General features: G+C 49.3%; 3 protein-coding genes across 6 annotated transcripts in view; 2 read left to right on the forward strand and 1 right to left on the reverse strand.

The window, feature by feature from the left end:
• UBAP2 (ubiquitin associated protein 2) overlaps nt 1-25,394 on the reverse strand; it is a 200,415-nt gene that overhangs the window by 112,795 nt on the left and 62,226 nt on the right. For 2 of the 4 annotated variants that reach the window (XM_069001108.1, XM_069001107.1), the window contains 7 exons: nt 24,876-25,083; nt 23,661-23,700; nt 20,927-21,110; nt 18,813-18,879; nt 17,937-18,132; nt 16,618-16,709; nt 15,676-15,723 (listed from right to left, as the gene is read on the reverse strand). In XM_069001108.1, the coding sequence (XP_068857209.1) occupies nt 15,676-15,723; nt 16,618-16,709; nt 17,937-18,132; nt 18,813-18,879; nt 20,927-21,110; nt 23,661-23,700; nt 24,876-25,083 (835 nt within the window). Of the gene's footprint in view, nt 1-15,675; nt 15,727-16,617; nt 16,710-17,936; nt 18,133-18,812; nt 18,880-20,926; nt 21,111-23,660; nt 23,701-24,875; nt 25,084-25,394 lie in introns of all 4 variants that reach the window. The other 2 variants (XM_069001106.1, XM_069001109.1) reach the window with 1 other exon arrangement.
• LOC138103486 (interferon-like) lies at nt 531-1,103 on the forward strand. Its single transcript, XM_069001795.1, has one exon. It carries the CDS (start codon nt 531-533, stop codon nt 1,101-1,103), a length of 573 nt encoding a protein of 190 aa, XP_068857896.1.
• Nucleotides 12,732-13,304, forward strand: LOC138103489 (interferon-like). The gene has a single exon (XM_069001799.1). The coding sequence runs from the start codon at nt 12,732-12,734 to the stop codon at nt 13,302-13,304; it is 573 nt and encodes a 190-aa protein (XP_068857900.1).

Here is a 25,394-nt window from a genome sequence, read left to right on the forward strand (position 1 = left end):
ACTGACGTCACTGCTCATCCCTTGCAAGCACGAAAGGGAAACGCTGCCTAAGAGGAAAATAAAGGCAAGCCACAAAGTGAAAGGAAAAGTGACCACGGCCACCACCAGGGCACTGCAGGTGGAAAAGATGCTTGGGCACAAAGAGAAACTTCAGCTGCACAGCACAGGCCTTGCAGCTGGCCCTGCAGCTGACCAAGAACACCCAACAACCCTCCCCGACACAGCTGACCCCGACGCCTCCGACCCAGCGCTTTCATAACCCCACTCACCCACTACTGCCACCCCACTGCCACCACAATCCCCAACCACGGACACCCCAACAAACCACTGCCCCGAGACCACCACAGCCACCAGCCCAGACTGGAAACCACGGGCGGGAACTCCCAGCAATCAGAAAGCGATGAAGGGAAAGCTGCCGCGATACAAAGCCGCACACCCGGCACCACCCCAAGCACAGCCACCACCAGCACCAGCGCCGAGCCTCACCAGCCTCCTGCCCAGCACCACCCCACAGCACCCACAGACCCACCATGGCTGCGCCCAACGCCCCACAGCCACGACTGCCGCACGCCGCCCCGGCACTCCTGCTCCTCCTCACGGCTCTCGCCACCACCCGCGCCTGCCAACAGCTCTGGACACACGACGACACCTTCCCTGGCGACGCACTCCGCCTCCTCCAGGACGTGGCTCCCGGCCACGCACAGCCCTGCCACCTCCAAGAGCCGCCCTTCTTCCCCGACACCCTCCTCCACAACAACCTCCGCCCGCACCAAGCCGCCGCCACCGCCCTACGCATCCTCCAGAACCTCTTCCACACCCTCGGCACCAACAGCACCCGCCAGCACTGGCACAGCCAGGCTCGCAACGACCTCCTCAACAAACTCCAGCACTACATCCACCACCTCGAGCAATGCCTCCCCGACAACGCCACGCTCTTCAAAGGACCACGCAACCCGCTGCTCACCATCAACAAGTACTTCAGGGACATCCAACTCTTCCTCCACGCCCACAACCACAGCGCCTGCGCCTGGGAACACGTCCGCCTCGAAGCTCGCACCTCTTTACAGCACCTCCACAACCTCACCCGCACCATGCGCCGCTAGCGCAAACACCCACCCCCACACACCGACCCACGTCCACGTGCCTCCCGCCACGCTCCCGCACCAACGCCCCAAACCCACCCCGTGCCTCACGCCTCCCCTCTCCTGGGACAACAGACACGGCTGCAACCACCGCACGGCACCCGCAGCCTGCGACCACTGCGCCTCCATTCATACAGCCTCTCCCATTGATTTGGACAAAGGACTTTCTCTACTTATTTATTCATTTATTTATTTATTCACTTATTTATTCACTTATTTATTCACTTATTTATGCCACCGAAAATAAAGACCCCTGACAAAACACTTGCCACTGCCTCTCGTCTCACTAACTCTGCAAACTCAGCCTTTGGGCCGGCGGAAAGCCACCTCTACTCAGCACCTACTCCTCTACTCCCAGCCCTGCTCCAGAAAGGGCTCTGCACAGCCCCTACCCGCTCTTCTCACTGCCACCTGCCCAAGCAGGTTTGTGCAGCAACCCCTTTGGAAAAACATTCCCAGCATTTGCCCAACATCACAAAAATAAAGACAGGATAAGGCTGGAAAGCACCACTGCAGCTCATCTGCTTTATCCACAGAGTCCTCCATCCATCCCATCCATCCATCCATCCATCCATCCATCCATCCATCCATCCATCCAATCCATGGCTCTCTGACTTAGAGAGAAGGACGTTGTGCGTGTGGGACGGCGTCAAACACTTTGCACAAGTCCCGGCAGACGAGGTCACGCGCTCTGCCCCTATCCACCAATGCTGTAGCCCTACCCACAGATGGTTACCAAAATTGCCAGGAATGGCAACTTTCCCCTTTGGAAAGCCACGCTGCCTGTTACCTATCACCTCTTTGCTTTCCAGACGCCTCAGCTGAGGTTCCAGCAGAAGCAGTGCCAGCGTCTTGCCTGGCACGGAGGTCAGACTGACTCCTTTGTATTCCCGTGCTCTTCTGCTCTCCCCTTTTTAAAAACAAGGGCTATACTTCCCCTCCTCCACAGGTATCAGGGACAAGACACCATTTTTCCAATATGATCCAGGGTGGCCTAGCAACTCCATCTGACAGTTCCCTAAGGACCCGCTAATGAATCTCTTCATGTCCCACAGACTTGCACATGTTCGGGTTCCTAAGATGGTCTCAAACCTCATCCTCTCCTACAGTGGCCTTGGGCTCTTCACTCTTCACACGGGGCTCCCTGCATTTGCCTTCTGCAACTTGGGCAGCGTGGCTGGAGCACTCGCACTGAAGAGGGACGCACAGACGTTGCTGAGAACCTCAGCGTTCTCTTTGCCCAGGACAGCCACGTCTCCCCTTTCCTTACGCACATTATCGCTAACATTCTTTTGCTTGCAAGAGATCTAGCGAAGCCTGCCCTCCCACCCTTGACAGCCCTGGCCAGACTCAATTCTAAAGGGGCCTTGGCAAGCCTAACCTTGTCTCTAGCTTACCGCACCCTGTCCCTGTGTTCCTTTCAGGCCACCTGTCCTCCTTCCCGCTTCCTGAAACTTTCTCTTTTTGCTCAGAGTTTGCCCAGCAGCTCCCTAGCCATCCGTGGATGCCTCCTGGCGTTTTCGCACCAGTTCCCCCTGCTTCAAATGCATCACTCCTCAGCTTGGAGGAAGGGGATCCTTGAAATCCAGCCACATTCTTGGGCCCCTCTGTCCTCCAGGCCTCTATCATCTGGCACTCTGTCAAGTACATCCTTGAAGAGCCCAAAGTCTGCTCTCTCAAGTCCGGGCCAGGGAGTTCACTGGGTGACCGGCTCACTGTCCCGAGGATCTCCTACTCCAACACCCCATGGTCGCTGCAGCCAAGGCTGCCTTGGAGCACCGTATTCCCCGCCAGCTCCTCCTATTGGTGAGCACACGGCCTCTGTCCTTGCTGGCTCCTCAGTCACTTGCGCAAGGGAGTTGTCAGTGACACATCCCAGAAACCTCCCACGTGGCTTGTGCCCTGCCACGTTGCCTCTCCAAAAGATATCGCTGCGGTTCAAAACCCCACTGAGGCCCAGGGCTTGCAAACGCAAAACCACTACCATCCAGCTATACGGGGCTTCGTCCACTCCATCCTCCCGCATGGATGGGCCTGTACCAGACCCCAACCCCTCTAACATCCCGTGCCTCTGGTTCCCCCTTAACCTGGACCCACAAGCTCTCCAATGGCTCCTCATCCTAACCCAGGAACATTTCCATACTTTCCACTTGCTCACTGAAACACGCACAGCTAAACCCCGCCTCACCTCCACACCCTCTTTTCCCAACTGTCTAAAACCTTCCAATCCAATGCCCCACTCATAGGAGCAATCCCACAATGTCTCCATGAGGCCAGGGAGATCATGCCCGCCCAGGCATGCCTGTGCCCTCAACTCCTCTTCCTTCTTCCCCATATTACGTGTGTTTGTGCAAAGGCATCTGAAACTACTGCCAAGTCTTCTCTACTTCACTCAAACGGGCCGGGCCCAGCTCCCTCAGCCTTTCTCACAAGCGATGCGCTCCCGTCCCCTCTGCGTCTACAGGGCTGGCCTGCCCCTCCAAGATCTCCACACCTCCCATGGACTAAAGAGCCCGGAACAGGACACCACCGCTCCAGGGCAGGGCTCTGGCAATCCCAAAACACAACGCATTTTGCCGCACGGGGGACAGTCTCATTTTGTTCTCTGCCTGCCTCCTCCACCGAAGCAGGGAAAACACAACCATGCCCTCACTCTGGGGCCAAACACATGGGACAACAGACACAGAGCAAGCAACACAGCAGCAGCAAAGCTCCTCCTTTCTTCCTAATCCTTCTTCACTCAAGCCTATTTTTTAATGTCTTGTTGCCCTGCCTCCTCAGCTTCCAAGACTGCAGCGAGGCCACCTCCACGCAAGAACACCTCCAGGCCTCCAGCGCTCACACCCACACACACACGCCCTTGTACACTGCCACTACCCCCGGGCCCCTGCTGCAAGAGGGGCATCCCCAGGCCTGGCCCACTGACGTCACTGCTCATCCCTTGCAAGCACGAAAGGGAAACGCTGCCTAAGAGGAAAATAAAGGCAAGCCACAAAGTGAAAGGAAAAGTGACCACGGCCACCACCAGGGCACTGCAGGTGGAAAAGATGCTTGGGCACAAAGAGAAACTTCAGCTGCACAGCACAGGCCTTGCAGCTGGCCCTGCAGCTGACCAAGAACACCCAACAACCCTCCCCGACACAGCTGACCCCGACGCCTCCGACCCAGCGCTTTCATAACCCCACTCACCCACTACTGCCACCCCACTGCCACCACAATCCCCAACCACGGACACCCCAACAAACCACTGCCCCGAGACCACCACAGCCACCAGCCCAGACTGGAAACCACGGGCGGGAACTCCCAGCAATCAGAAAGCGATGAAGGGAAAGCTGCCGCGATACAAAGCCGCACACCCGGCACCACCCCAAGCACAGCCACCACCAGCACCAGCGCCGAGCCTCACCAGCCTCCTGCCCAGCACCACCCCACAGCACCCACAGACCCACCATGGCTGCGCCCAACGCCCCACAGCCACGCCTGCCGCACGCCGCCCCGGCACTCCTGCTCCTCCTCACGGCTCTCGCCACCACCCTCGCCTGCCAACAGCTCTGGACACACGACGACACCTTCCCCGGCGACGCACTCCGCCTCCTCCAGGACGTGGCTCCCGGCCACGCACAGCCCTGCCACCTCCAAGAGCCGCCCTTCTTCCCCGACACCCTCCTCCACAACAACCTCCGCCCGCACCAAGCCGCCGCCACCGCCCTACGCATCCTCCAGAACCTCTTCCACACCCTCGGCACCAACAGCACCCGCCAGCACTGGCACAGCCAGGCTCGCAACGACCTCCTCAACAAACTCCAGCACTACATCCACCACCTCGAGCAATGCCTCCCCGACAACGCCACGCTCTTCAAAGGACCACGCAACCCGCTGCTCACCATCAACAAGTACTTCAGGGACATCCAACTCTTCCTCCACGCCCACAACCACAGCGCCTGCGCCTGGGAACACGTCCGCCTCGAAGCTCGCACCTCTTTACAGCACCTCCACAACCTCACCCGCACCATGCGCCGCTAGCGCAAACACCCACCCCCACACACCGACCCACGTCCTCGTGCCTCCCGCCACGCTCCCGCACCAACGCCCCAAACCCACCCCGTGCCTCACGCCTCCCCTCTCCTGGGACAACAGACACGGCTGCAACCACCGCACGGCACCCGCAGCCTGCGACCACTGCGCCTCCATTCATACAGCCTCTCCCATCGATTTGGACAAAGGACTTTCTCTACTTATTTATTCATTCATTTATTTATTTATTTATTTATTCACTTATTTATTCACTTATTTATGCCACCGAAAATAAAGACCCCTGACAAAACACTTGCCACTGCCTCTCGTCTCACTAACTCTGCAAACTCAGCCTTTGGGCCGGCGGAAAGCCACCTCTACTCAGCACCTACTCCTCTACTCCCAGCCCTGCTCCAGAAAGGGCTCTGCACAGCCCCTACCCGCTCTTCTCACTGCCACCTGCCCAAGCAGGTTTGTGCAGCAACCCCTTTGGAAAAACATTCCCAGCATTTGCCCAACATCACAAAAATAAAGACAGGATAAGGCTGGAAAGCACCACTGCAGCTCATCTGCTTTATCCACAGAGTCCTCCATCCATCCATCCATCCATCCATCCATCCATCCATCCATCCATCCATCCATCCATCCATCCAATCCATGGCTCTCTGACTTAGAGAGAAGGACGTTGTGCGTGCGGGACGGCGTCAAACACTTTGCACAAGTCCCGGCAGACGAGGTCACGCGCTCTGCCCCTATCCACCAATGCTGTAGCCCTACCCACAGATGGTTACCAAAATTGCCAGGAATGGCAACTTTCCCCTTTGGAAAGCCACGCTGCCTGTTACCTATCACCTCTTTGCTTTCCAGACGCCTCAGCTGAGGTTCCAGCAGAAGCAGTGCCAGCGTCTTGCCTGGCACGGAGGTCAGACTGACTCCTTTGTATTCCCGTGCTCTTCTGCTCTCCCCTTTTTAAAAACAAGGGCTATACTTCCCCTCCTCCACAGGTATCAGGGACAAGACACCATTTTTCCAATATGATCCAGGGTGGCCTAGCAACTCCATCTGACAGTTCCCTAAGGACCCGCTAATGAATCTCTTCATGTCCCACAGACTTGCACATGTTCGGGTTCCTAAGATGGTCTCAAACCTCATCCTCTCCTACAGTGGCCTTGGGCTCTTCACTCTTCACACGGGGCTCCCTGCATTTGCCTTCTGCAACTTGGGCAGCACGGCTGGAGCACTCGCACTGAAGAGGGACGCACAGACGTTGCTGAGAACCTCAGCGTTCTCTTTGCCCAGGACAGCCACGTCTCCCCTTTCCTTACGCACATTATCGCTAACATTCTTTTGCTTGCAAGAGATCTAGCGAAGCCTGCCCTCCCACCCTTGACAGCCCTGGCCAGACTCAATTCTAAAGGGGCCTTGGCAAGCCTAACCTTGTCTCTAGCTTACCGCACCCTGTCCCTGTGTTCCTTTCAGGCCACCTGTCCTCCTTCCCGCTTCCTGAAACTTTCTCTTTTTGCTCAGAGTTTGCCCAGCAGCTCCCTAGCCATCCGTGGATGCCTCCTGGCGTTTTCGCACCAGTTCCCCCTGCTTCAAATGCATCACTCCTCAGCTTGGAGGAAGGGGATCCTTGAAATCCAGCCACATTCTTGGGCCCCTCTGTCCTCCAGGCCTCTATCATCTGGCACTCTGTCAAGTACATCCTTGAAGAGCCCAAAGTCTGCTCTCTCAAGTCCGGGCCAGGGAGTTCACTGGGTGACCGGCTCACTGTCCCGAGGATCTCCTACTCCAACACCCCGTGGTCGCTGCAGCCAAGGCTGCCTTGGAGCACCGTATTCCCCGCCAGCTCCTCCTATTGGTGAGCACACGGCCTCTGTACTTGCTGGCTCCTCAGTCACTTGCGCAAGGGAGTTGTCAGTGACACATCCCAGAAACCTCCCACGTGGCTTGTGCCCTGCCACGTTGCCTCTCCAAAAGATATCGCTGCGGTTCAAAACCCCACTGAGGCCCAGGGCTTGCAAACGCAAAACCACTACCATCCAGCTATACGGGGCTTCGTCCACTCCATCCTCCCGCATGGATGGGCCTGTACCAGACCCCAACCCCTCTAACATCCCGTGCCTCTGGTTCCCCCTTAACCTGGACCCACAAGCTCTCCAATGGCTCCTCATCCTAACCCAGGAACATTTCCATACTTTCCACTTGCTCACTGAAACACGCACAGCTAAACCCCGCCTCACCTCCACACCCTCTTTTCCCAACTGTCTAAAACCTTCCAATCCAATGCCCCACTCATAGGAGCAATCCCACAATGTCTCCATGAGGCCAGGGAGATCATGCCCGCCCAGGCATGCCTATGCCCTCAACTCCTCTTCCTTCTTCCCCATATTACGTGTGTTTGTGCAAAGGCATCTGAAACTACTGCCAAGTCTTCTCTACTTCACTCAAACGGGCCGGGCCCAGCTCCCTCAGCCTTTCTCACAAGCGATGCGCTCCCGTCCCCTCTGCGTCTACAGGGCTGGCCTGCCCCTCCAAGATCTCCACACCTCCCATGGACTAAAGAGCCCGGAACAGGACACCACCGCTCCAGGGCAGGGCTCTGGCAATCCCAAAACACAACGCATTTTGCCGCACGGGGGACAGTCTCATTTTGTTCTCTGCCTGCCTCCTCCACCGAAGCAGGGAAAACACAACCATGCCCTCACTCTGGGGCCAAACACATGGGACAACAGACACAGAGCAAGCAACACAGCAGCAGCAAAGCTCCTCCTTTCTTCCTAATCCTTCTTCACTCAAGCCTATTTTTTAATGTCTTGTTGCCCTGCCTCCTCAGCTTCCAAGACTGCAGCGAGGCCACCTCCACGCAAGAACACCTCCAGGCCTCCAGCGCTCACACCCACACACACACGCCCTTGTACACTGCCACTACCCCCGGGCCCCTGCTGCAAGAGGGGCATCCCCAGGCCTGGCCCACTGACGTCACTGCTCATCCCTTGCAAGCACGAAAGGGAAACGCTGCCTAAGAGGAAAATAAAGGCAAGCCACAAAGTGAAAGGAAAAGTGACCACGGCCACCACCAGGGCACTGCAGGTGGAAAAGATGCTTGGGCACAAAGAGAAACTTCAGCTGCACAGCACAGGCCTTGCAGCTGGCCCTGCAGCTGACCAAGAACACCCAACAACCCTCCCCGACACAGCTGACCCCGACGCCTCCGACCCAGCGCTTTCATAACCCCACTCACCCACTACTGCCACCCCACTGCCACCACAATCCCCAACCACGGACACCCCAACAAACCACTGCCCCGAGACCACCACAGCCACCAGCCCAGACTGGAAACCACGGGCGGGAACTCCCAGCAATCAGAAAGCGATGAAGGGAAAGCTGCCGCGATACAAAGCCGCACACCCGGCACCACCCCAAGCACAGCCACCACCAGCACCAGCGCCGAGCCTCACCAGCCTCCTGCCCAGCACCACCCCACAGCACCCACAGACCCACCATGGCTGCGCCCAACGCCCCACAGCCACGCCTGCCGCACGCCGCCCCGGCACTCCTGCTCCTCCTCACGGCTCTCGCCACCACCCTCGCCTGCCAACAGCTCTGGACACACGACGACACCTTCCCTGGCGACGCACTCCGCCTCCTCCAGGACGTGGCTCCCGGCCACGCACAGCCCTGCCACCTCCAAGAGCCGCCCTTCTTCCCCGACACCCTCCTCCACAACAACCTCCGCCCGCACCAAGCCGCCGCCACTGCCCTACGCATCCTCCAGAACCTCTTCCACACCCTCGGCACCAACAGCACCCGCCAGCACTGGCACAGCCAGGCTCGCAACGACCTCCTCAACAAACTCCAGCACTACATCCACCACCTCGAGCAATGCCTCCCCGACAACGCCACGCTCTTCAAAGGACCACGCAACCCGCTGCTCACCATCAACAAGTACTTCAGGGACATCCAACTCTTCCTCCACGCCCACAACCACAGCGCCTGCGCCTGGGAACACGTCCGCCTCGAAGCTCGCACCTCTTTACAGCACCTCCACAACCTCACCCGCACCATGCGCCGCTAGCGCAAACACCCACCCCCACACACCGACCCACGTCCACGTGCCTCCCGCCACGCTCCCGCACCAACGCCCCAAACCCACCCCGTGCCTCACGCCTCCCCTCTCCTGGGACAACAGACACGGCTGCAACCACCGCACGGCACCCGCAGCCTGCGACCACTGCGCCTCCATTCATACAGCCTCTCCCATCGATTTGGACAAAGGACTTTCTCTACTTATTTATTCATTTATTTATTTATTCACTTATTTATTCACTTATTTATTCACTTATTTATGCCACCGAAAATAAAGACCCCTGACAAAACACTTGCCACTGCCTCTCGTCTCACTAACTCTGCAAACTCAGCCTTTGGGCCGGCGGAAAGCCACCTCTACTCAGCACCTACTCCTCTACTCCCAGCCCTGCTCCAGAAAGGGCTCTGCACAGCCCCTACCCGCTCTTCTCACTGCCACCTGCCCAAGCAGGTTTGTGCAGCAACCCCTTTGGAAAAACATTCCCAGCATTTGCCCAACATCACAAAAATAAAGACAGGATAAGGCTGGAAAGCACCACTGCAGCTCATCTGCTTTATCCACAGAGTCCTCCATCCATCCCATCCATCCATCCATCCATCCATCCATCCATCCATCCATCCATCCATCCAATCCATGGCTCTCTGACTTAGAGAGAAGGACGTTGTGCGTGTGGGACGGCGTCAAACACTTTGCACAAGTCCCGGCAGACGAGGTCACGCGCTCTGCCCCTATCCACCAATGCTGTAGCCCTACCCACAGATGGTTACCAAAATTGCCAGGAATGGCAACTTTCCCCTTTGGAAAGCCACGCTGCCTGTTACCTATCACCTCTTTGCTTTCCAGACGCCTCAGCTGAGGTTCCAGCAGAAGCAGTGCCAGCGTCTTGCCTGGCACGGAGGTCAGACTGACTCCTTTGTATTCCCGTGCTCTTCTGCTCTCCCCTTTTTAAAAACAAGGGCTATACTTCCCCTCCTCCACAGGTATCAGGGACAAGACACCATTTTTCCAATATGATCCAGGGTGGCCTAGCAACTCCATCTGACAGTTCCCTAAGGACCCGCTAATGAATCTCTTCATGTCCCACAGACTTGCACATGTTCGGGTTCCTAAGATGGTCTCAAACCTCATCCTCTCCTACAGTGGCCTTGGGCTCTTCACTCTTCACACGGGGCTCCCTGCATTTGCCTTCTGCAACTTGGGCAGCACGGCTGGAGCACTCGCACTGAAGAGGGACGCACAGACGTTGCTGAGAACCTCAGCGTTCTCTTTGCCCAGGACAGCCACGTCTCCCCTTTCCTTACGCACATTATCGCTAACATTCTTTTGCTTGCAAGAGATCTAGCGAGCGAAGCCTGCCCTCCCACCCTTGACAGCCCTGGCCAGACTCAATTCTAAAGGGGCCTTGGCAAGCCTAACCTTGTCTCTAGCTTACCGCACCCTGTCCCTGTGTTCCTTTCAGGCCACCTGTCCTCCTTCCCGCTTCCTGAAACTTTCTCTTTTTGCTCAGAGTTTGCCCAGCAGCTCCCTAGCCATCCGTGGATGCCTCCTGGCGTTTTCGCACCAGTTCCCCCTGCTTCAAATGCATCACTCCTCAGCTTGGAGGAAGGGGATCCTTGAAATCCAGCCACATTCTTGGGCCCCTCTGTCCTCCAGGCCTCTATCATCTGGCACTCTGTCAAGTACATCCTTGAAGAGCCCAAAGTCTGCTCTCTCAAGTCCGGGCCAGGGAGTTCACTGGGTGACCGGCTCACTGTCCCGAGGATCTCCTACTCCAACACCCCGTGGTCGCTGCAGCCAAGGCTGCCTTGGAGCACCGTATTCCCCGCCAGCTCCTCCTATTGGTGAGCACACGGCCTCTGTCCTTGCTGGCTCCTCAGTCACTTGCGCAAGGGAGTTGTCAGTGACACATCCCAGAAACCTCCCACGTGGCTTGTGCCCTGCCACGTTGCCTCTCCAAAAGATATCGCTGCGGTTCAAAACCCCACTGAGGCCCAGGGCTTGCAAACGCAAAACCACTACCATCCAGCTATACGGGGCTTCGTCCACTCCATCCTCCCGCATGGATGGGCCTGTACCAGACCCCAACCCCTCTAACATCCCGTGCCTCTGGTTCCCCCTTAACCTGGACCCACAAGCTCTCCAATGGCTCCTCATCCTAACCCAGGAACATTTCCATACTTTCCACTTGCTCACTGAAACACGCACAGCTAAACCCCGCCTCACCTCCACACCCTCTTTTCCCAACTGTCTAAAACCTTCCAATCCAATGCCCCACTCATAGGAGCAATCCCACAATGTCTCCATGAGGCCAGGGAGATCATGCCCGCCCAGGCATGCCTATGCCCTCAACTCCTCTTCCTTCTTCCCCATATTACGTGTGTTTGTGCAAAGGCATCTGAAACTACTGCCAAGTCTTCTCTACTTCACTCAAACGGGCCGGGCCCAGCTCCCTCAGCCTTTCTCACAAGCGATGCGCTCCCGTCCCCTCTGCGTCTACAGGGCTGGCCTGCCCCTCCAAGATCTCCACACCTCCCATGGACTAAAGAGCCCGGAACAGGACACCACCGCTCCAGGGCAGGGCTCTGGCAATCCCAAAACACAACGCATTTTGCCGCACGGGGGACAGTCTCATTTTGTTCTCTGCCTGCCTCCTCCACCGAAGCAGGGAAAACACAACCATGCCCTCACTCTGGGGCCAAACACATGGGACAACAGACACAGAGCAAGCAACACAGCAGCAGCAAAGCTCCTCCTTTCTTCCTAATCCTTCTTCACTCAAGCCTATTTTTTAATGTCTTGTTGCCCTGCCTCCTCAGCTTCCAAGACTGCAGCGAGGCCACCTCCACGCAAGAACACCTCCAGGCCTCCAGCGCTCACACCCACACACACACGCCCTTGTACACTGCCACTACCCCCGGGCCCCTGCTGCAAGAGGGGCATCCCCAGGCCCGGCCCACTGACGTCACTGCTCATCCCTTGCAAGCACGAAAGGGAAACGCTGCCTAAGAGGAAAATAAAGGCAAGCCACAAAGTGAAAGGAAAAGTGACCACGGCCACCACCAGGGCACTGCAGGTGGAAAAGATGCTTGGGCACAAAGAGAAACTTCAGCTGCACAGCACAGGCCTTGCAGCTGGCCCTGCAGCTGACCAAGAACACCCAACAACCCTCCCCGACACAGCTGACCCCGACGCCTCCGACCCAGCGCTTTCATAACCCCACTCACCCACTACTGCCACCCCACTGCCACCACAATCCCCAACCACGGACACCCCAACAAACCACTGCCCCGAGACCACCACAGCCACCAGCCCAGACTGGAAACCACGGGCGGGAACTCCCAGCAATCAGAAAGCGATGAAGGGAAAGCTGCCGCGATACAAAGCCGCACACCCGGCACCACCCCAAGCACAGCCACCACCAGCACCAGCGCCGAGCCTCACCAGCCTCCTGCCCAGCACCACCCCACAGCACCCACAGACCCACCATGGCTGCGCCCAACGCCCCACAGCCACGCCTGCCGCACGCCGCCCCGGCACTCCTGCTCCTCCTCACGGCTCTCGCCACCACCCTCGCCTGCCAACAGCTCTGGACACACGACGACACCTTCCCCGGCGACGCACTCCGCCTCCTCCAGGACGTGGCTCCCGGCCACGCACAGCCCTGCCACCTCCAAGAGCCGCCCTTCTTCCCCGACACCCTCCTCCACAACAACCTCCGCCCGCACCAAGCCGCCGCCACCGCCCTACGCATCCTCCAGAACCTCTTCCACACCCTCGGCACCAACAGCACCCGCCAGCACTGGCACAGCCAGGCTCGCAACGACCTCCTCAACAAACTCCAGCACTACATCCACCACCTCGAGCAATGCCTCCCCGACAACGCCACGCTCTTCAAAGGACCACGCAACCTGCTGCTCACCATCAACAAGTACTTCAGGGACATCCAACTCTTCCTCCACGCCCACAACCACAGCGCCTGCGCCTGGGAACACGTCCGCCTCGAAGCTCGCACCTCTTTACAGCACCTCCACAACCTCACCCGCACCATGCACCGCTAGCGCAAACACCCACCCCCACACACCGACCCACGTCCACGTGCCTCCCGCCACGCTCCCGCACCAACGCCCCAAACCCACCCCGTGCCTCACGCCTCCCCTCTCCTGGGACAACAGACACGGCTGCAACCACCGCACGGCACCCGCAGCCTGCGACCACTGCGCCTCCATTCATACAGCCTCTCCCATCGATTTGGACAAAGGACTTTCTCTACTTATTTATTCATTCATTTATTTATTTATTTATTTATTCACTTATTTATTCACTTATTTATGCCACCGAAAATAAAGACCCCTGACAAAACACTTGCCACTGCCTCTCGTCTCACTAACTCTGCAAACTCAGCCTTTGGGCCGGCGGAAAGCCACCTCTACTCAGCACCTACTCCTCTACTCCCAGCCCTGCTCCAAAAAGGGCTCCGCACAGCCCCTACCCGCTCTTCTCACTGCCACCTGCCCAAGCAGGTTTGTGCAGCAACCCCTTTGGAAAAACATTCCCAGCATTTGCCCAACACCACAGAATCACAAAAATAAAGACAGGATAAGGCTGGAAAGCACCACTGCAGCTCATCTGCTTTATCCACAGAGTCCTCCATCCATCCCATCCATCCATCCAATCCATGGCTCTCTGACTTAGAGAGAAGGACATTGTGTGGGACAGCATCAAACACTTTACACAAGTCCAGGCAGACGAGGTCACGTGCTCTGCCAGACTTTATTGTGGCCTTTCCACATTTCAAGGGAGCTTAGAAGAACGATGCAAACTAAATTTGGAACAGTGCCCACAGTTCCAGGTAATGGACTCTGTAGAATATCATTACACCGAAACAGAGGAGGTTTAGATCAGACATTAGGTAGAAATTCTTTACTATGTGGATTGTGAGGCACTGGAACAAGTACCCACACGTAGCCAGGTTAACACATCCTATAGAATGTTCAAGGTCAGACTGGATGGGTCTGGTGGCAGACTGGTGGCAACATTGTCCAGGAGAAGGTTTCCTTTCCATGGCAGAGGTGCTTGCAATCAGATTACCTCTTCCAACAGAAAACATTTTAGGACTCATGTTGAAGTTTTGGAGGACTGTGGAACCAGAATGGGAGCAGGGAAGAGTGAGGAGGAAGGAGCAGAAGTGTGATGGCACAGAAGGCAGTCCCACTCCCCATCCTCCTATGCCACCTGGGAGATGAAGGCAGAGACAATCAGGAGTGAAACTGAGTCCAGGAAAACATGAGAGGTGAGGGGAAGGTGTTCTGTAGATTTGGTTTTATTTAATGATCTACTTACTCATTGCCCTGATTTGATTGCTAGTGAGTTAAAACTAATTTCCCCATGTCAAGTCTCTTCTGCCCATGACCACAGCCAGTGAGTGATTTCTCCCTGTCCTTGTCTCACCCCACACTTTGTTGCCACAAAAATAATTCCATGCATTTCAGTTGACAGTTCTTCAAGTATCATGACTTTCTCTGGTACAAATCTTTTATTATGCGCTCGACTTTGGGGATTTTTTTAATTCAGGGTCTGCAGTCTGACAGGGTTATGTCTGAGTCATCCCTGTACTCACCTTTAAACCGTCTGACTCTGGCTGCTCCAAGCTTTACACTGAATACCTGGTACTTTTTTGGGCCTTACATTATGGCCTTCATCCACTCTTCTCAGATCACTGCTCCATGTCTGCCTCTACAGATACACTGCATCACTCTAGTATATAACTGTTCTCAGTTACCTACTACCAAACCTTTTCCCCAAGTTCCTTGTCCTACATTTCTGATAGAAAAATTCTTCATAATTCTGCAATTTAGATTGAGGCCCTTTTTGAATCCATCTGGGAGCTCAGCCTGTTTCACATGCCTTTTTGCCAAACGTCACTTGCATTCTGGATCCAGATAAGGAAAAAAACTTTGCACACTCTCCCTCCTGCAGCTCACTTGCATTTGTTGCCACATTGCATATGCAAAGATCTACACCTATGAGCACCTCCAAAACCTGTCAGATACACCTACTGGCTACCAAGTTGTCTACTTGCTGCTCAACCTTACCTCTTGGTAAAAGGAAACATTTATGCTCAGACTTCAACTAGATTAGACAAAATGTCATAATGTTGCTACAACAATTAGCAATTTCTCCACTCAAGCACAAAGCACACTTGCGTCTATTTAGAGATTTTGCAGACAGACAAATGCATGATGCAACAGTTGCTCTTTATCAATTTACACAGTCCTGTTGTAAATTTAAAAACCAGGTATTTTAAAAAAAAGAATATAGAATGTAAGGAAAAGCTCTTAATCACCAATAAATTAACCAATTTACATGGCACAAATGATCAACACTGAAGACAACTTGCTTAAAATTAAATAAATCAAGTAATTTACTTACCATTGGCAGTCTGGATTGAAGCATCTGGAGATCATCATAACCATAAATCTGCTTAAAGACAGATAAAAATACAACATCATTATAACACTTTTTTCTGATGCTGGTCAGTTCGGGGCTTTGAACTGAGCTTGACTTCAAACCATTCTGTGGTAAAGGTCTACAGCCGTATGTTGCATTGTGCTATCATGGGGCACTGTAGCATTTCAAGGAGAGTAGAACTGAAGTTAAAAAGGCTTGTCACTCTCATGTTTCCTGGTGACTATGTCCACTGAGGAGAGTTTGACTGTCCCATCTTCAATACAGTTTTTACAGACACATCATTCCTGAACTTATGAAAAATCTACCAGGCAATCAGATTTGGGAGAAAGAACAACAGCTCTTTTTGCTGTAATCATTGCTTCAAAGAGCAATAAGATTAAAGAGCTGATGACTTGACCACAAAGCAACCTCCTGAGTATCTCCTCACATTTGGTTTCAAATAGAAAAGTTACTGGTATAAAGTTTTGGTTTCAACAAACAGACAACCAAAAATACGTTGATGCTGGTCAGACATCAAAGAGCTATGTGCAGTCTTTCAAACCATGACAGACAGAACACATGGCACATTTCTGTCACTACTATGGCAAATCCATTCCAGTAACACAAACCTAAAGGAGTCTAAATTTATTCCAAGGGCCTAAAACCTAGTAACACTGAAAACCATAGCCACACCCATGTTTAGCTTCAACAGCAGCCAGATCAGGTCTGTACCAAAAGCTCTGCAGTTTACAATCAACAATAAGCCTCTATTGAACATATTTCAGATGTTCTTTAGCATTTGGAACAAGAACTCCAGGTGCAACATGTGCCACCAGAAATGCCTTGGCATAGACAGTAGCAGGTCTGGAGGGCCCACTTGAGCCAAGGGCTAAGAAATCAAAGACAAACAATGAAACTGCTTACTGGGTAGGCAGGCAGAAGTCCTCCAGGTCCCACAATATACTGGTTATGCAACAAGGGTGGTACACCTTGGGGCAGGTTTGGGGGAGCTTTGCCTGTAGAACCAAAATACAGACACTTTAACAAGCCTTTAGAAAAGAAAAGGCTTCAGCATTGAGATAAGATAGCTCACAAGTTCTGGCAGCTGCGCCGTCTTAGCTTATAAAGAGCACATTTTGTGCTGTTTGATGAATATACTCAAAATAGCCTGAAGAGTTTAACCATGCCTCAAGGGAGGGAAAGCACAGGATACTTAAGCCTGAAAACATTCCTATCAGAGAATAGCCTGATTTTGTCATTTGCTTTGTCCAAGAAGATTCCAAGAATTACAGAAACTTCTCTTTTCCTCAGTCCTTTCCTGAAGGCAAATTTAGAAATCATTCTCAGTCTGAGAAAGCAAATTCTCTCCTTTCATTTTCTGCTCTGTCAACACATTCCCTTTACCACCAGCAATAGACTGGAAAGCACTAAATGTTGCCAGCATACTTTCTGTGGGTGACTTACTACAGCTAGGAATAGCAAAGAGAAGACTGAAATGGTTTCAGCTGCCTTCATGATGCAGTGCCAGGAGGCAGAATAGTAAAAGAACAATGTACTTTGGCCAGTCATAAGACACTTCATTTACAAGCTACAGAAATGAGAAATCCTCTTTAACCAAGCCTGATCCTTAATATTACATCACTCACTTCTCTCTGTAAGATTTCCTTTTAGCAGTTCAGGTTTGTCAGAGAAGAAAGAGAATTTAGCATCACTTCCACTTCAGTGCAAGAAGCCTCCCAGCCTTCTTTCTCCATGGACCCTCCTCCTGAAGTGCTATTTGCTGTGCAATTTCTTTTCCTTTCTGTGGAAGTGGCAGTAGGGATGTGACATATGATAATGAGGACACTGCAATATATTCTGATACTGCCATATGAAGTCACGTCACAGAAAAGACTGAAACTACAGCTAATGCAAACTCATAGTCAGGAGTGATCACAACTTGGAATACAAACTGGGTGAATTTTCTAGCCCAAAACTTCCCAAGTCAGAACTGCTCTTGTGTGTATTTATAAAGCTCTTTCGGGACAGAATGTGCTATATAAATGCCACATAATACCCTAACAAATATTTCAAATACATAAAACCAGGCAACTTTATTTCATAAGCCAGCAAATACAGCATGCTAGAAATGCCAGTGAAGAGTGTGGACTTCTTAGCGTTGTTATGGCTGGTGAGATGCTCAACTGATAGCCCTGCTGACTGAAATGCTCTGTCTATCCATGCGATCTGTCAATATTGCCAACCTGAAGATACTAAGGGAGCTGCCCGTGTGGTAGCAGCTGGTATAGACACACTGGTAACACTCAGGCCAAGGCTGTTTGTAGTGTTCATACTGCTTGCCATGCTGACAACCGAGGAGGTGGTGCTAGTGGCTGAGGTTGAAGCAGTTGAAAAGGTTGTTGAGGGCTGGAGCGAAGTTGTGTTCTCAATACTAGTGTGCTAGAAAAGGAGACAAAAAGAATGAGGATCACAGAGCAAATAAACCACAGCAGAAAATGCTGAGAAAAGGGAAAAAAAAAAAAAAAAAAACTTTTAAAGTAACAGAGCACATGCAAAAGATATGCATTATCTATGTACCAGGCAAGCAACTAAGTTGCATGCTTGCGATGTCTTTGTGATTTAAAGAAAACTATTGCATGAGAGCTAAATTCAAATTGCCACACCATCACAAAGTTACACTACAGTAAGTGCAATGTAACACGTATCATCCCATCACCTGCATTTTGTCAGCTAACCTCTCCAATGCAGACTGCTAACAGTCTGCATTTGGAGACATTTCAGATCACTACTTTGAAGTTTGGTTTTGGTTTGTTCTTTTTTTAATAAACTAGTTACAAGCAAAAAGGTTTTTTTTATTTCATCCCCCCTAGCTGGTATGACAATTTCCCTCACAACTGTGTAACTGGCAAGTCTCTGTCATAGCTATTCCTGATCCAGTACAAATCATAAGTGGTAATCACTTTTTCCCCACTAGAGGGCTGACATTCCTTCTTCCCTGAGGTAAGGCTCTTGTTTTGGTTCTTGGGGTACCAGGACACACCAAACTTTAAGAGAGGGTCCTAATTATGAGATAAACTGACTATATGCCAAGCATCTGTTTTAATATTAACAGGACTTACCACATGTGATGTGCTTGAAGACAACACTGAGGCAGGAGAGAGGCTGCTCTGATGATTGGAAAGGGAGCTGGAAGGAAATAGTACAGAATTCATAAAATTAATTTCCCCTAGAACTATTTTTAACAAATACAGATATGCAGTAGGACCTGAGTTAACGAATAAAAATTCTATATGTGTGTGCACATACACATACACAGAGTGGTTAAAGACAAAATTACATGTAAGAGTGTGTGTATACATACACATATCACACACACAGGCATGTACGAATACAGACACCTCTACAGGCACTTTTTCCTTTAATTAGTATTCTATTATCTTTTAATGAAAAAATTAAAGTAGAGTCACTATTGCTAACAAGAAATATCTAAAGCACCATTCATTTGTATTTTTCAATTTCCTGTATCTTTAGAAAAACTAGAGTTGCTTCAGGAATCATATAGCAATGACTCCATGACACATAAAGTGCAAACTCAAAACTAGGTTCACACAAGCACAAGCCCTGTTTCTCATTCTTTCCCTGCTGTTTCTTGCCACGGGGGACAGGTTTTAAGTGAGGCAGTGCTTTGGTTAGACTCGCTGTGGTATTTCTCACATTTTGAGCTGCATAACCTTAACTCGACCAATTAGAACTGCAAGGTAATTGCCCCATAATTCATCCAGAGACCTTCAAATGCCTCCCTGAAAGGTGACTGAAAGTGGCTCTTAAACATTTACACTGACAAGTTATACCTTATATTCGAGGTGAAGAATGTAACCTACTGTATACAGTATGCAATAAACTGACAACATTGAACAAAAGTAATCAAAATGAAGATATAAAACACATGTATAGTTTGGTGCTCAAAGAATACCCTCCTTACTAAACAAGAAGCAGGAGAGATCCTAACAGCAAAATTATTTTAGTGCTCTCTCTGGAAATAGCCACAAGAAAACACAGCAGTTTTCACACCAAAGCTGATGGCTACATTACATGACCTAATTTAAGGGCAAACACTCTGGTAGCTCTTCAAGGCCCAGAATAAACCTTGGCGGTTTCATAGACTAACTTTGAAAACTGTCCCCTCTCTGCAGAAATTACAACAACAGCACTTTAGGGAGCAAGTGAAAATGTAGTTGAGTCCAATGTAAGTTTTATACCACTCCCTCGCCCACTCTTCCCAGCTCTTTTAATAAGCCTTAATTCACCATCTGACCTATGGTAGAGACACAGACACCAGCTCTACGTTAGACACGTTTGGAATTCAGGCATCATGATGATGGCTGAGATTTGGTATCTGTCTAACAGCATCAACCCCCAGCCGAAATTTCCATCAATTTATACAGCTTTTCAACAAATCAGTGTCAGAAAATGTTTCCAGCATAAAGGGAATAGTTCTTGTCTGACATATTTACTATTTTATTCAACAAAAAAATACTAGAGTGTTAGAAGAAAATAAACTACATCCTAGCTGTGAAACAGTACAATACAAAGGCGAGTATCAAAAATATAACTCAATCCATATAGCTTCAGGATGTCACCTGAATGAGGATGAAGCTCATGTAACAGGCATTCAGAAAAACAGAGAGACAGTGCAAACGAGCTGAATTGTGCTAGATGCACTTCCAAGAACATCAATCTGTTATTTTAAAGTATCTTAAGGATATATCTCAGAAAAAGAAAACACACAGTTTCCCTGCAGAATTATTTCTGAGTTTTAATTTTAAGAAATACAAATATAAAAAAGAGAGTACACTATTTCAAATTGGCTATGAAGTAAACTGTTAAGTTATTTGAAACATGACACTGAACAAAAACAGCAGGCACAAAGTAGGACAAATAAACTGGAGGAATCAATTTAGCTAATTTAGCTAGCATGATTGAAGCGAATCTCTTGAAACACAAAGTTGTATACATACCGTGAAATCTTGAGGCAGCAGCTGCTCTGCCATTAGGAGGCAGCCCAGAGCTCATATTTTGCAACCAGAAACATTCTGATCTCTTCTGAATCTCCTAATGCTGATTCACGTCATAAAAAGTGGACCTTGGTGCCTGACAGCCCCATATGGAACCACCCTTACACCCGTCCTATCCCCAAAATTGACTCTCTCTGTTTATCCCAACTCCACTGTACCTGCTCAGCTGGGAGAGTGAGCTGCTAGCCAGATCACTGGACTGAGGCAAGCTGGGCAATGCTGCCACGTGCTGCGGTGTTGAAGGCAGAAGCGAGGCCGTGGTGGACACCACACTGGGCAGAGAACCAGCCGAAGGTAGTGAGGGAGAAGGCTCTGTCTTAGGTGCTGGAACTGATGAAGTAGCTGCAACAAGTTAAAAAGAGGCATTCAGATTAAAATTCCAGCAGACTTGACATCCCATCACGGATACAGGAAAACAGTCGCATTCTCCCCCTGGTCTAAAAAAATCTTACCATTAAGAATTGGTAACTATATCAAGCAATTTGGCTAGGAAGGAAAATTCAAACATAACTGAACTACCATTTTTTCCCTTTAAGCCTTCTACTTAAGATAGATTTACAATTATCACTGCTACACATGTAGTAAACTACAGTCTTCTGCACTTCACCTGCCACTGGGTTTCTAACTTACACTCACAAGTCATTTTAAAATTCCTTGCTTTTGGTTCAGTAAACACAAGTCATTTGTGCCTTTCCAAGGCACTGTAAAAATCCAGTTATACCTACAGCTCTGTTTCTTCATTCCAACCTACACAGCGCTGTTGGAGATTTCAACTGAGATTGTTGGAGTACAAGGGTATATAACAACTTATCAGTTTGACATATTCAGTCAAAAGTGTACTGCAGTAGAATAAAAGAAGCTGCAATGGCAGGACACACTTGAGCACAGCATTAAGCATTTCTTATGGCTAAGGGGTTGTCAAATACTGACTCATTTTACTTAGATAATAAAAAATGTTAGGTTTAATCTCATACTTTTTTTAGGCTACACAGATTAAAACTTGTTTATAGGATCACTATATTGTAATAAGGCACTTAAAAATTATACTGTCCAACATGATTCCCAGCTGTTTCACTTATCTCTCCTACTACAAAAACAACAAAGAATTAGAGACACTCACTCACCAATAAAACTCAGGAAAGAGTTGAACCCTGCCTTCTGCAGGGCCATTTTACCACACCACACCAGGGACCATCACTAACTTGGAATGTATGTGAAGACATTTTTAGATTGGTCACCAAACAAAAATCAAATACTCACTTGGAAGTTATACATTACAGTTTGTTCACTTTATTGTTTTGATTTCCTAGCTACATGACCCAAGTCAGGTTGTGGGGTTGCAATACAAACAGGAATCAAGAGGTCTTGGCCTTGACAAAACGTCTGGCCTCTTACAAAAAGGAAATCCAAGTGACAAACATAATTATGAAGGCAGCAACTGTATCACCTAGTAACTCCTGGTAAAACTCACATAAAAAACAGAGTTTAAAACTCTCAATATATTAAGAGCAGGATTCCCATCTTGAAGTAAAAGTAGATGTCCTCAACACAAGGGACAGAATCATCATCTTAAGATCCCTTACGAGACGCCTGAATGCAATGTGCAAGACAAAGAAAACACGGAGACCAGTAGCATGGTCAGAAGTAAAACATGTCAGTTGTACTTTGAATTAAGGGTTTAGGAAGCTCAAGATCTGGATATTAAAGGAGAAAAACAGCAAAGATGAGAGATGAACAACTAAGAACATTATAGCACACGCAGAAGGGAAAAAGTATTTTCAAAAGTTAAGACAAATTCAAAATCATTTGGATGCATGTAATAGACGCAATGGAAGAAGGAAACAGAAATGCTCTCAAAGGAGAGCTGGTATAGGAAAAGAGACTAGTAAAGCCATTACAGAATACAAAAGTATTAGAATTCTCAGATCTTTGTTTTCTAAAGCAAAAGGACAGGTTCTGCAGTGAATTTCATAAACTGTTTATTAATTCTGTACTTGACACTATGAAAACACTTTGTGTCTTTGTATATGTCAATCTTTTAAATGGTAATTCTCGGAGCATAAACAACTCCTGCTCCTTTAAATTCAACTTAGCACTAACAAAACACATCCCACTAATGGCCCACCTGAAGACATGTTTAAGAGAAGGTTAGACCTAAAATTGAGGCATTGGAATTCCAAAAGATATTAATTCACACTGCTGTCCTTGAAAACTTCCACAGAGAAGCACAAAGATCAGAAGAGTGAACATTATACTTTAATTATTTTAACTCCAAGTAGAGAGCTGCAGGGGTGTTACAGGTCCATGCTACATTAGAAATAGGCCAAGATGAAGAAACTAACACTTATACCAGAGTCAGTACTGAGGTATTGTTTGCAAGGTATCAGGAGGAAACTCAGCAGAGGGAACGTGTTTCTCACCTTTATTCCCCACAGGCTTCTAACAGGGCAGAGATAGAAGCAGACCTAGTGAGAGGTGCATTCCAAGAATGTGACTTTGTTTCATTACAGTTAAATGCTATTTGCAGCTTCCCAACTCAGAACTGGAAGAACTGCTAAGAAATTTCATAGTTATTTTTAATTTTGTATTTTTATTTTATATTAAATAATTTCTTGCAGGTAAATTCAAAAGGAAAACCAGCAGGTCTAACTCTAAGGCTATTTAGGTTTGTAGATTTTAGGTTTGTAGAGAGCTGCCTTCATATTTCAATTGTACTCAAGAAGCAAGCAGTATTTTATGCAAGCACAAATAAAGTCAAATGGGTCAGCCATAAATTAGTCATGGAGAACAATATAAAACCTTAAACCCAATGTCACTGCTACGCTTGTGTGCACAGCAAGTAGCAAGGAATGATCAGAAAGTCCTGTGCTCAACCAAGCTTTGAAAACTTACTGTCAAGTGTTGCCTGGGTTCTAACACCACTGTGTCCGTTCTGTAAACAAAGAAGAAATTAATTAATAAATCATCTCAGAAGTATATTAAATGTTCAAACTGAATCACACATCGAACATGCTTCATGCAAAATTCTGTATTCATACTAAATTGAACAACATGGCAGAAAATTAAATTTTTACTGCCTTTATAAAAACCACATCATAAAGTTGTCTCAAGTGCAAGGTGTCCTGAACATAGAGAATCCCATACACTGCCCATAATACACCCATCAGCAGCAGACCTTCCCATGTACTGTATATAACATAAACTTCAGGCTCACACCAATATGAAATAAAGAATTGCATTAACATATAGGAAATGGTTGTGCTTTTGATCTAATGTAACTCACAATTTTAACTATCCAAGTTACACAGAGACGCCAATTTTTTTCCATTGAAAGATAAGACTTGAGAAGCACCAGTTGTTTTTTGGATAACGCTGGAGTACAGAAGTGGATAGTCTATGCTTGATCCTCACCAGTACATACGAGCTAGTGCAGAAGACAAGTGTGACTGAGCCAACACATAACAAAGGCCAGAAGCAAATAAACTTACAAACTCTCACAAGTTCCTAAAACATTTAATAAACTCAGTTCTCTTAAAACAAACCCACATTCCATATACAAAGAGAGCAGGTGTGTTTGAATCTCTCAAGAGACTCTCTGTCCTATATTAGACCTCTCCTATGCTTATTAAAATAACACATGAAACTAATTCCCACTGGTGTTAAAAGTAAGGCTGGAGGGGCCAAAAAAAGTTTGGAATCCATTTGCTAGGTGCCATATAAATTTAATAAATAATATACCTTTCTATAGAAACTGTCAATTTATGGCAAAATACCATAATTAGTATTTACATACAGAGACAGTTCCTTTTTTAAAAGCTTAACTTCAGGGAAGGAAATTTGAGAAGAATTTTAAGTGTTACTAAGAAAAAAGGTCAAAAGACAATTTAAGATGTCAAAACCCAAAAAATCAGAGGCTCTTACATCCCAAATACAGTATTGCCAAAAACGACTACACACTGGGAAAAATGAAAACAAGTAACAGGGCGGGCTTGGGAATCAAAAATACCACTGGGCTTGGTCAAAGCATTAACGTATCAGAGGAATACAAGCCTAACACAGGTAAGAATATTCCCCCTTTTCAAGGTCCTGTTTCTCTAATGAACTCACCGCAACTGCAACAGGGGTTGGTTCAGACGGAGCCATGGAGCTTTGGTACGCTATCCTGCTATGCACAGAAGTCTGGTCATAGGAGGAAGTTGTTACTGGGCTAGTGCTCTGGGTTGAGCAGGTCAGACTGGAAGAGCTGATGGCAGAGGTTGTGTAGGTGGAGTCCTGTACTGTATTGGATATTGGCAAAGAGGTATTCAAAGGATCACTGGAAAAAAGAATTATTTATCATCTTGGTAAGTATTTCAAATACCTTCATGAAAATATCAGCTCCTGTATAGTTATCTTGAACTACCTTAAACATGCAGAAAAATCTACACTATTTATATTAGAAAATATAAGAATGTAAAAAAAAATTATAATATTGCTTTGGTCCCCACAAATCACTGCTTCAAAACATCAGCTGCACTAAGCACCGCTCACCTTCCTCGTTCCAGCCCAACCTAGACAAGAATTTACATACAAGCATTTTTCAGTCATGTTATTTCCACCTTTTCCAAGGATAATTAATGATCATAA

Source organism: Aphelocoma coerulescens (assembly GCF_041296385.1).
Source record: "Aphelocoma coerulescens isolate FSJ_1873_10779 chromosome Z unlocalized genomic scaffold, UR_Acoe_1.0 ChrZ, whole genome shotgun sequence".
In the NCBI taxonomy this organism is placed as follows: domain Eukaryota; kingdom Metazoa; phylum Chordata; class Aves; order Passeriformes; family Corvidae; genus Aphelocoma; species Aphelocoma coerulescens.